Genomic DNA, 12519 nt, shown 5'->3' on the forward strand with positions numbered 1-12519 from the left:
CAGTAGAATCCACTTCAGTAAGTTTATCCTTAACTATAACAGGTTAGCGGGGGTTTCTTTGGTGTTTTCCTTTTTTTTTCATTAAGTCTTAGTATTAATATAGTATTATCGCGTTGATCTCTAAAGTAAAGTTGCCCACCATGAATAAAAAAGGACTGTTAAAAGAGTTCCGAAGAGGTGGTGCTTGATGCGTTATCTTTAAAAAAATTAAAACAAGATAATTTTTCTGTAAAACAACTTTTAAAATTTATTTTTTCTCTTCTGAACAGTGGATCCAGGATTGATGGAAGGTGTGAAAAAGATTTTAAACATTGAAGAAAAGAAAGAACTTTCAGATCCTTATATAGAAATTCACTTCTCTGGAAATAAGGTAACGTACTGGAAAGTGGCACGAAACTTGATTGTGGGGAGAATAACGAAAGAAACTACTTTAATATTTAAAAATTCGCTGTTTCTTTTAATCTTTTCAAATATTCAAGGGCAGTTTTGAAAGAAACGGCACCTACTACAGAGGTGGTTTTACAACGCAGATTAACATATTAATATAAAACAGCAATAATAACAATAATGAAGGTAGAGCACAAATACGCCCCTACTTTGGGTCTTCAGTGTCGATAGTGGCTAGTTTAAATAAGACATTAAATTACTCACATAGGCAAGTAATTTAATGTCTTAATTTAATCTAATTTAATTCAACACATAATCTAGGTTAACATACAAGAATTTGTATCAAAAATATGTAATTTAATTTGTCTTATTCAATCTCCGCTATCCACTGAAGACCCACAGAGAGAGATCGAATGTGCCTGTGGTCATCCTCCTCTATTATTACTATTTTTATTACTATATTAATTTGTAGTATTATAAGAAATAGTTAATATAATATTAAATTTTATCTTACAATACTTGATATAATATTAAGTATTATTTCTTACCAATTTCTGCAATATGTGTTAAATGCTTTTCCACAACTAACTTTTGTTAGTTTGTGGAAAACTAACTTTTGTATGCAACAGACAATTGCAAAATAACGACCTCAAATTTCATTTTCAAAAGTTAGTGAGGTAAAGAAAATAAGTTGTATAGTTACAAAGATATATATATATATATATATATATATATATATATATATATATAGATATATAGATATATATATAGTCTGTTTCTCAGAATAACCTCATGAATAGTCATACATTTATCCCAACTTTTAATGACATTTTCGAAATCCTGTTCCAGAATGAGACCAAGTCTTTCTTCATCTTGCAAGTTGCTTTTCCTTCCTTCCTTAACCAATCGATACCACTTCGAAATTTTTTTTTTTGTTGTTTTTTGCAGACTCCACTTCTTCGCCATACACAGCTATAATTTTTCGTCCTGTATGTCTATTAGTTTCCTGCCTTAATCTATAAGATGACTCCGCGCACTTCTGTGTAAGTATTTGCGGTTGGTCATTTCAAATACATGACTGCACAGTCACATCTGAAAGGAATTTTTCTTTTCATATTCTACATCGAAAACAATCATGCTATGTCAATAAATTTCACTGTTGGTAGGGAAGAGAACGATGCATAGTTTGCGTTGACTTTTAAGAGTAAGTAGAATGCTAAACCCTAATTAAAGTTTATCAACTTTGTTTGGTTGGTTATCATTGATTAAGTCATTACATTCTTAACCTCCTTTGTTCATGTAAAACAAACTCCAGTAACATGGTGAGAGTGGGATTATTAATCTCATCCGCTGGTCATAGGACAGACTGGTCCTATGTCCGATGATCTGGACAGATGGATGCCAGCACAGAATTTTCCTTCTGAATGGGGAATTTTTCAGGTCTTTAGTCCATAAATGCAACCTCATCCTGGGTAGTTCTACAGACCTGCATCTCATTGAGTATGTATGCGATGCTCCAGGCAGACAAATTTCGAGTCGGTAGCCACCAGCCAGAATACATGAGTATGAATTACGAACTGCTCTCTTGGAAGGATGCTTTAATACCACCAAGATTCATGAACACTCTTATTAGGCTTTTAATAAGGTCACTAAAAAATCACTATTCTAGATAATAATAATTAAAAAAATGTCCGCCACTAACGAACTTGGTCCACTCGCTGCAATAGCATATGAAAAGGGCTAGGTTCAATTCTCCACACCAAACTGAGCCAGAGTACTCGGCACAGCATGAACATGGCGACAAAGTGGTTTTTTCTTTTTTTTTTTTTAACGGAAACTGGGAATTTCAAAGGAACAAAAGCTAATAAAAAAAACACAAGCCATTTTATACACAAGTTATATTGATGCTTTAGTGGTACTTAGTTTTGTCCTCTTCTCGAACTGCTTGGTATTCCTTTATTAATAAGACATGAATTGATGTTCTTATAGGTTGTCTCAAGAATAATTTATGGGGTTGACAGCCCTGCATGGAATGAAGTTCTTTCTTTAGGTTTCCAGGTAAGTTTCCAACATTTTTCTTTCTTCCTACCATAACTTTGGTGGCATGACATACTGTATTTACTTTTTAATTAATTATTTAAAATAATATTAACTGAACATTATTCTCTTGCCAATTTTTTTAATCGTTAAGTTGCAGAAGTGTTTAATAGAGAGGGAGGAGCACAGAACAGGTCATAGAGCCAACACTGGACCTAAACAAGATCTAGTCTGTTTAGGGTAGTATCTTTTTATATGCGTAAAGCTTAAATTGTCTTCGACATGTTTCTCCGTCCACATTTAATAACTCTATCTTAGTGCATGTATTTTCATTAAATTTTATATTTGGCTCTATTATAAAGATTTGTCAAGCAATCTCAAATATCATTAAAATCGGACCAACAGAAACCCAGCATATCATCATCAGCCATTTTCAATCCACTGCAGGATGAAGGCCTCTCCAGCAACTTTCCAGTTCCTTCTGTTTTGCGCAATGGCCATCCATTTACTACCCACAAACTCATGAATTTCATCTGTCCATCTCTGTTGTTGTCTTCCAGGTTTTCTTCTAGCTCCTCTTGGGTATCATTCTGTTATTTTCTTAGTCCATCTGTCATGAGATTTTCGAGAGAACTAAAATGGTCTTGGGCAGGACACATAGCTCTTCGAGCTATGTGTCCTGCCCAAGACCATTTTAGTTCTTTAGTTTTGATAAGAATGTACTTTACTTGAGTTTGCTGCCTAATCCAGGTGTTTCTCTTCTTATCTAACAGCCTGAGTCCCAATATAATTCGTTCCATTCTTCGCTGTGTAACTCTCAGCTTCTCTTCCATTCTTTTGGTGAGCGCCCAAGTTTCGCTTCCATAAGTCATGGTGGGGTGTATACATTGGTTAATTATTTCACGTTTCAGACAAATTGGGATATTGCTCCTCAGTATGTGACTATATTTCCTGAATGCTATCGATCCAAAATTTATTCTTCTCTTGACTTCCAGCCATTTATCATTATTACAGCTAATGACTTGTCCCAGATAAGTATGACTCCACCTTTTCAATTACTGCTCCTTCAATCATTATACCCCTTTCTGTGGCATACTTTTTGATCATTACTTTTGTTTTAGCCATATTCATCTTTAGTCCAAAATTCTTACTAACTTTGCATAACTGATTAAGATTTTCCTCTAATTCTTTGGGATCGTGGCTTATGACCACAATGTCATCTGCAAATCGTAAATGGTTTAGGTACTCTCCATTCACATTGACTCCTTTCTGCGACCAGTCTAATCTTTTGAAAGCTTCCTCAAGGGCAGCAGTAAACAACTTATGCGATATTGTGTCTCCTTGTCGAACTCCTTTCTCAATTTTAAATTTACTACTGTCTTTGTCTAGTCTAATAAAGGAGGTAGCATTCTCATATTTTTTTGAATCATAATATATGGGGTATCTATGCCTTGTCTTTCCAGTGCCCGAAACATTGCCTTATGCTGTATGGAGTCAAATGCCTTTTCATAATCCACAAATGCCAGGCATAATGGTGTTTTATATTAATTTGCTTTCTCCATTAGCTGTGATATTAGGTGAAGGTGATCCATTATTGAAAATCCTGTCCTAAAGCCAGCTTTCTCTTTCGGTTGATTCTCATCAAGTATTCTTTCTAATCTGTTAGTAATGACTCTTGTGAACAACTTGTAGATGTGGGATAACAAGCTAATCGGTGTGTGTGTGTGTGTACACAGTGAAACTTCTCCTAACGGACACCTCTCGTTAACGGACATCTCTCTACAACTGACATTTTCAAATTCCCCAACTCACCTCTATTGGTTTTAACGTGTTTGCAGCTTCCGTCTAGCGGACATTCTCTGTAACGGACGCGGACAGGCAATCTGCACTGTTTCGTTTAGATTAGCATAATTTGATCTCCCCATAACGGACAGCGGGCGAGCTCACGGCCCTTTTTCTAGGAACTTTTCTTCCACGTATTGCCTCAATCGTGTGTTTATTTTCTATTTCCGATTCTCTGAATTTTATCAAGGTTTACGTCGCGGTTCTAAACCCTTTTTCAAGAATTTTAAGGCACGTGTAAAACTTCTGATGAATTCGGTGTGTGCAGGGAGAGGGGAATATGGTCGGCCTTTCGTCTTTTCAGTTTCGTTCAGTGTCGTGTGAAGTGCACAATGTCTTCTCGTAAACATTTAACTTTAAAAGATAAAGTCGAACTCATTAATGCGTATGATCGGCAAAAAAATGGTGTTCGCAATCTTGCTGCAAATTTCAAAATCGGGAAGACGCAGGTAAGCGACATCCTAAAGAAAAAAAAAATGAACTGCTCAAACAATTTTGGCAACACGGAAATGATCAGGTTCAAAAATCATTCCCGAAAACTGTTGGACTTCAAATTGACAATACTACGTACGAGTGGTTTTGTCGCGCACGTGCTAAAAAAAATTCCCATTAATGGGCCTATTATTAGCGAAAAGCTTTGGAGGTTGCGAAATCTATGGGAGTAAATGAGTTCAAAGCTTCTGTGGGATGGCTAGGCAACTTCAAAACTCGGCATAAAATTTCTTGGAAAACCGTAAGTGGTGAAGGTGGATCTATTGATACTGGGATTGTAACAGAGTGGACCATCAAATTGGAAGATTTATGTCGTGATTTTGAAACTAAGGATATTTACAACTGTGACGAAACAGGGTTGTTTTTTTAAAGCTCTTCCTGAAAAAAACAGAGTCTAAAAAACGAAAAGTGCCAGTGCGGAAAAATTTCTAAGGAACGCTTGACTGTACTATTGTGTACAAATATGCTGGGAGACTTTGAACAACCTCTTGTTATAGGAAAACCACAAAATCCTCGTTGTTTCAAGGGCATAAAGTTGAATCTTTTGAATGTTGACTGGAAGTCTAATAAAAAAGCGTGGATGACACGAGAGATCATGAGCGAATGGATAAGTCACTTTAACCGAAACATAATTCGTCAAAACAGAAAAATTATTCTTTTCATGGATAATGCTGCATCTCACCCGCACATTGAATTGTCCAACATTCAAATCGTTTTTCTGCCACCAAACACATCTCCAGAGTGTCAGCCCTTGGATCAAGGGATAATAAAAAATTTTAAACTTCACTACAGAAAACGTGTTTTAAGACATCTCATTGCAAACATGAACGATGTAACATATGCGAGTGACTTCGCAAATAAACTCAGCATCCTACATGCGATTCAATGGATTTCCTCTTCAGTAAATGCAATTAGAAAACAAACTGTCGTGAACTGTTTTGTAAAGTCTGGCTTCTCAAACGCAAAAATTGAAGTTGTGAACAGCAATGTGGAGCACCAAGAAGAACAAGAACTTCAACATCTATTGATAATGTACGATACTTCAGCTACAAGTGACCCTGGCTACAAAGATATAGACTCGAACCTCACTACAGAAGATGGTGCTCTATATATCAACGACATTATCATCGATATTTTTCAAGAAGTTCCTCATGAGGATGAAGAAATGAATGGAGGTCATTCTGTCGAAGAACATATTAACGACGAACCACCGATGAAAATAGAAGAAGCGCTCATACAAATCAATCGTTTAAAAATGTTTTTCGCCGCTGAAGAAGATACTGAAGACCTTTCGATGGTTTCTTCACTCCAAACAAATGTTGAAAACCAAAATTAACAGCCGGAAGAAGGTGCAGAAGAAAATAAGTGATTACTGTATGTATTTTTCTTAAGATAAAGTCATAATATGCAAAGCACAATTGTATGTATATTATTTACAAAAATATTGTGTAAAATCTGTATATAATTTAATTTAATTTTACATTAAAGGTTTAACGATTTTTCTTTATCTCTTGTGTATGTAATTGTATATTATTTACAACAAAAATATTGTTCAAAATCTGTATATATTTTAATTTAATTTTACATTAAACGTTTAACGATTTTTCCTCCTTTTTTTTTTTTTTTCTCCCTCAGACTTCTTGTTAGCGGACACTTCTCTCTAACGGACACATTTTCGTTCCCCATGGCTGTCCGTTAAAGGGAAGTTTCACTGTATATGTGTGTATGTATACCGTATATACACTGTAGCTGAAGCACTGGATACAAGTGGTCAAAAAGTTAAGAACAGGGCATGAAAAATCTATTAATAAATTATAGAATATTTTATTTTTATAGCTTAATGTCATAAAAATAACATGAAAAAAAAAAAAAAACTGTGTCAATGTCTTATGCAGTTTCTAGAATTTAAATGTTGGTGGATGGAAGAAGTATGAATATTCAGCAAATCGAGCATCGTTCAGTAACCAAATATTTTGGCCAAAGAGGGCCGAATTGCTAAAGAAACTTATGAAAGAATGTCTAGAGTGTTTGGAGAAGAATCTTGCAACAGTAGTACAATTGGGTGATACTTCTTCAAAAGAGGACGGAAGTGAGTTGCGGAAGATCCAAGGTATGATTTTGCTTTCCCCGCTCCCAGATTGCTGTGAGTTCAGCGACTACATGCATTCTTTGTTTGCTTTTTATATTTAAAAAAAAAAAAAAAGTACTGTAATTTGAACTTAAAAAAGATCGGCTAACTACTCAAATAAAGAGGACTTCAGAAATTAATTTAATCCAATTATCGACGGAAATTGAACCTCTCCAAACGAGTGGCAGACGGCGATGTTTCGTGCCGACTAGCTTGTCACGGAGGGCAGTGCAGGTACTTATGCCTTATGATGTTTCCGAAATTAAATCCCAAGATTAAATTGTTCCGTTGTTCCAGACATCTTGCACTTCGTCTCATCACCTTACATTTCGGCCGCAATTGCGTTTGTTCATTCAAAAATGTTTTCCGGCCGTTTTTTTTTATTCATTAAAGACTCAAATGATACTAATCTTTGAACACTCGAGCAAAGGGGGACTGGAACAAACATTCTTACAGGGGAAAAATTTGTAGCGGTCCCCATACTAGTGTTTACGGCCAAATTCACAATGGCCACCGGCGTTTTACCGGTAAGTCTTATGGCCAAGTCCGCCTCTGCACTCGAACAAGCGCAATCATAGCACTTGCTAACTCGCACTGAAAATTGTAGCACTCCAGAGAAATCAGTGGGATCCTGTCCATTCCGCATTTCCAGTTAACTTATTTGGGTACTAGTCGGGTCACATGGCTTTACAGTGCTTTACTGCATGTGATCGCTTCGGTTTTTCGATAGACCGATTGGGCCATGTTGCATATGGCCCAAAACTTCATCATCCTAATAAAATGAACAAATAGGGTATTTTTCAAATATTAATATTCGTTATTTAGCCATAAACTCTGTCAAGTGCAGTGAATGTAAATATAAAGGTCACCTGATTACGTTATTTGGATAGTCGTAATTTTTTTTTTTTTTTTTTCTTTTTTGCGTGTTCGCAAATGGATGGACAGCCAAATGCTCTGCACGCACCTTCACGATGGTGGGACTGTTAGTAATCCTGGGTATAACCCCCATGCGCAAGCATACTGTGAGTTCACACCCAAGTGTGAACCAACGTAAGCAGGGCTCGAGGTTTGGCGCCCAAACCACACAGACGAATACGGTCCCCCTTTGTATTACCAGGCAATACTAGTGGTAGAGGACTCAAATTAACCGGTGCAATACCAACACTTTGCTTATTGCAGGCTTGAGGTGGTGGAACCCATGTTTAGTCTCCACAGCTAACTTCCGGTCAACCTCCCATTTCTTCCATCAAGCAGTATGATTAATGTCTTTTGAGGTTATAATGGACGCCATAGTGAGATCCAAACTTCCTTACATATCGAGGTTACAGCTCTAAAAACGGTGTTTGCAGCCGGCCGCTAGCTAGTACACCCGGACCGAACCTATTGGTAACTCTTTAGGAGGCTTCCGGATCAGCTATAATCTTGTTACCTCTACTCTGCCAGATAGTGACTAGGAGTCTGAGTAGTGTGTATGTCTGGGACATTGTCGAGGCTACGTTATGTCAAGGATCTGGGTATATTTTACCATGTGTACGCCATATTAAAAAAACTTCATTACTTCATACAGCATTCCTCCCCTCACCTTTTCTTACTAATATACCATGAATTGTCAAACTAATAGAGCAAACGTATCTGCGAAAAGATTTAAACCTCCCAAACACTTCCTAGTTCATGCCACAAATATACGTGGTTTCAGTTCTAATCTCAAAGATGTTCATTTCCACTTACAGTCTGTCAAACCCCATGTACTTTTTCTGACAGAATCTCAGTTGCCGGTTACGTCAAACACCGCTCATTTGGTTGCCAAAACTATTCGCTGTATGATTTCTTTCGTTTCAAAGGTCGTACTTGTGCATTTGTCCGTTCCTAATATAGGAACGGACATATATTCCCTGTCACAGATTTGATAATTTGGAATCTCCTCTGGCTTAAAATCTCTCTACCTCATTGTGTCAGATTCATCTGTTGTCTCTACCGTTCTCCCAACTCCACTAATCACTTTTTTTTTTTTTTTTTTTTTTTTTTTATGAGAACCCCAAACACGAGAGGTATTATGACCTATAGTACTTAGTACCGTGCTTGGGTTGGAGGTTGAGAAGACGAAAGAAGATATTTGTTGATATTGGACTTGAACTTCTGTAGATTGTAATTTTCAGGAAATACATATGAAGGAAGGTGGTTCCAGAAAACGGCAGTTGAATGAATAAATGAGGAAGATGAAAAGTTGGTTCTGTGGGTTTGAAGTTGGACAGTAAATGGATGTTGGCTGGTGGCGGCACGTGTTCGGACTGTTTTGAAAGAGAGCGGGAATTATAGAAGCCAATTCAGAAGAACAGTGCCCATGGAAGTATCTGTAGAAGAGGCATGCAGCAGAAACAGTGCGTCTATGAGAAAGCGAGTGGAGAGACTCTGTTAGAGATGAATCATTAATTAACCTAACTGCCCTCTTCTGAATGGAATCAAGAAGCCTGAGAGAGGTTTTGGGGGCACCACCCCAGATGTGGGAACAATATTACATGGCAGGGCCGATTTGCGATTTATACAGAGTGAGCAGCTGTTTGGGAGAAAAGTAACGCCGAGAGCGAAAGAGAAAACCAAGTTTTTTAGATGCAGAGGAAGCAATATTGTTAATGTGCTTGTGCCAAGAGAGATTAGAAGTCAGGTTAATCCCCAAAAGAGATATATCATTTTGCCTAGAAATCGGAGTGTCACTAAAGATAAGCATAGGAGCAGAAGAATCCTTTTTGCGAGATATAAGACAAGATTGAGTTTTAGAAGGGTTGAAATCAACTAAGTTGTCTTTGCCCCACTGGAGAATTACCTGAAGATCGGCATTTAAGGAATTGGCAGCAGATTTTCGAGAACTTGAAGCTGATTGAGCTGGACAAGGTTTCTCAAAATGGAAAGTTGAATGCAATGTGCTATCATCGGCAAAACTATGGATAGGATTTCCAGTCAATGGAAGAAGGTCATTGATATACAAGAGGAAAAGAGTGGGGGAAAGAACTGAACCTTGGGGGACACCGGCATTAATGGAGAAGTTAGAAGACAGAGAGCCATCTACCATCACCCTCAGTGAGCGATCAGAGAGAAAACTGGATAACCAATTACTAAAAACTTTTGGCAAACCATACGATGGAAGCTTGTTTAGAAGACCTTTATGCCAAACACGATCAAAAGCCTTTGAGATGTCAAGAGCAACTACTTGTGTTTCACCGAACCTTTCCATTGAATTAGTCCATAAATGGGTAACATAAGCGAGAATATCACCAGTGGATCGACACTGACGGAATCCATACTGGCGATCGTTGATCAGACAGAAGGTTTCTAGGTAGTTTAAGAGTTGGCGGTTAATTGATTTCTCCATTACTTTAGAAAGAGTAGAAGTAATTGCAATGGGACAACAATTGGATGGGAGGGATTTGTCACCCTTTTTAGGAACTGGTTGGATATGAGCAAGTTTCCAAGCAGAAGGAAAAACACCTTTTCGAATAAGAAAGTCAAAAAAGGCGGCAAAGAATAGGAGTAAGTTCAGGAGCACAGGTTTTGAGAACAAGTGGAGAAATACCATCAGGACCTGGAGCTTTCTTAGCATCAAGATTCATCAAAATCCTTCTGATATCCTTTTGACGGAAGACCACAGGAGGCATTGAATGGAGCGTGTTAGGAATGGTGGGAGGTGTTTTACCAAGTTCATTAATACATGAGCTGGAAGAAAAATGGGATGCTAGCAGGTCAGCTTTATCCTTGGCTGAAGTGACAACAGAACCATCTGGTTTGGACAGAGGTGGGAGCAGAGATGGGCAAAAGTTGCGGCCAATAGCTTTGGCAAGAGACCAGAATGCTCGGCTACCATTAGGGCAAGAAGCAGGTTTTCTACTCTTAGCCTGTTCAAACTCTAGTTTGGACTGATTAATAACTGCTTTACAATTGTTGCGAGCTTTGGTGTAGGCAGAAAATGAAACTGAAGAATTAGAAACAAGCCAATTACGATATGCAACGTTCTTCTCTTGGACAGCCTTAGCACATTTATTGGAAAACCAAGGTTTAGATAAAGGACGAGATTTTAAAGTGGAGTGTGGGATAAAGGATTCCATTCCTGCAAGAATAATTTCACTGACACGATCTGAGCAAACGTTGACATCAGAAGTTTTGAAACAGTAATCAGACCAAGGAAAAGAAGAAAAGAAGTCTCGCAGGTCATCCATTTTGCATTCTTGTAATGCCAAACTACACGAGGTTGGGAATAGCCATGAGATAAAGGTTCCATTGGAGAAGAGACAATCACCAAGTTGTGATCTGAAGTGCCTAAAGGACCTCTCACTTCAACCTTGTACTTAGAAGGGTTGTTTGTGAGAAAAAGATCAAGCGTATTGGCTGTATGATTAGTATTGTCCAGTATTCTTGTAGGTAAATGAACAATCTGTGCTAGGTCATTAGTAATTGCAAACGCCTCAGCATCTCGACCTGCTGGGTCGGTGTGACTAGAAAACGGAAGCCAGCTGGAGTTGTGAACGTTAAAATCACCAAGGAAAATTACCTCACTGTTAGGAAAGTTGGACTGGAGAAAGTAAAGTTGCAAGGAGAGGAATTCAAAGAGCTCCAAGTGATTAGTGGTGTTGGGAGAACGGAACAGATAGAGGCAACAGATGAATTTTACACAATGAGGTAGAGAGATTTTAAGCCAGAGAAGATCAAAGAGAGGAGATTCCAAATTGCCAAGTCTCTGACAGGGAATATCAGAACGGACATAAGCACAAGTACCACCTTTTGAGGCGAAAGGAATCATACAGCAAATAATTTGGACATCTGAGATGAGCAGTAGTTGAATCAACTGATAACTGAGATTCAGTCAGAAAAAAGTACATGGGGTTTGGAAGACTGCAAGTGGAAATGGCATCGTTGAGATTAGAATTGAGACCACGTATATTTGTGAAATGAATTAGGAAGTCCTTGGGAGGTTTAGTTCTTTTCGCAGATAAGCTTGCTCTATTATTTTGACAATTCATGGTGTATTCAGTAGTAAGAAAAAGTGGGTGGGACATGCTGTATGAAGTAATGAAATTTTTGGATATGGCGTACATATGGTAAGAATATACCCAGATCCTTGACATAACGTGGCCTCGACAATGCTCCCCGCATACACACTACTCGGACTCCCTCCAGTCACTATCTGGCAGAGTAGAGGTAGCAAGATTATACACTAGCTGATCCGGAAGCTTCCTAGAGAGTTACCAATAGGTTCAGTCCGGTGTACTAACTAGCGGCCGGCCTGCGAACACCGTTTTAGAGCTGTACCCTCGAAATGTAAGGAATATTGGATCTCGCCACGACATTCATCATAACCTCAAAAATCATCAATCATACTGCATGATGGAAGAGATAGGGAAGGGTTGGCCGGAACTTAGCTCTAGAGACTAAACATGGGTTCCACCACTTCAAGCCTCCAATAAGCAAAGTGGTGGTATTTCACTGGTTGATGAGAGTCATCTACCACCTAGTACTGCCTGGTAACATAGAGGGGCGGCGTTCCTCCATGTGGTGTGGGCGCCACACCTCGACCCCTGCTTACGTTGGTTCACACCTGGGTGGTTACCCACCATGTACTTGTGCATGAAGGTTATACCCAGGAT

General features: G+C 38.3%; 1 protein-coding gene across 1 annotated transcript in view; it reads left to right on the forward strand.

Moving 5' to 3' along the window:
• The window catches only part of LOC150078290 (myoferlin-like), a 452265-nt gene that overhangs the window by 77246 nt on the left and 362500 nt on the right, over positions 1-12519 (forward strand). Inside the window, exons 14-15 of the mRNA XM_090384525.1 lie at positions 270-370; positions 2377-2445. Coding sequence (XP_090240651.1) covers positions 270-370; positions 2377-2445 — 170 coding nt within the window. The remainder of the gene's footprint in view (positions 1-269; positions 371-2376; positions 2446-12519) is intronic.

This window comes from Mastigoproctus giganteus, chromosome 11 (genome assembly GCF_048544385.1).
Source record: "Mastigoproctus giganteus isolate SK-2022 chromosome 11, ASM4854438v1, whole genome shotgun sequence".
NCBI classification, from domain to species: Eukaryota; Metazoa; Arthropoda; class Arachnida; order Uropygi; family Thelyphonidae; genus Mastigoproctus; species Mastigoproctus giganteus.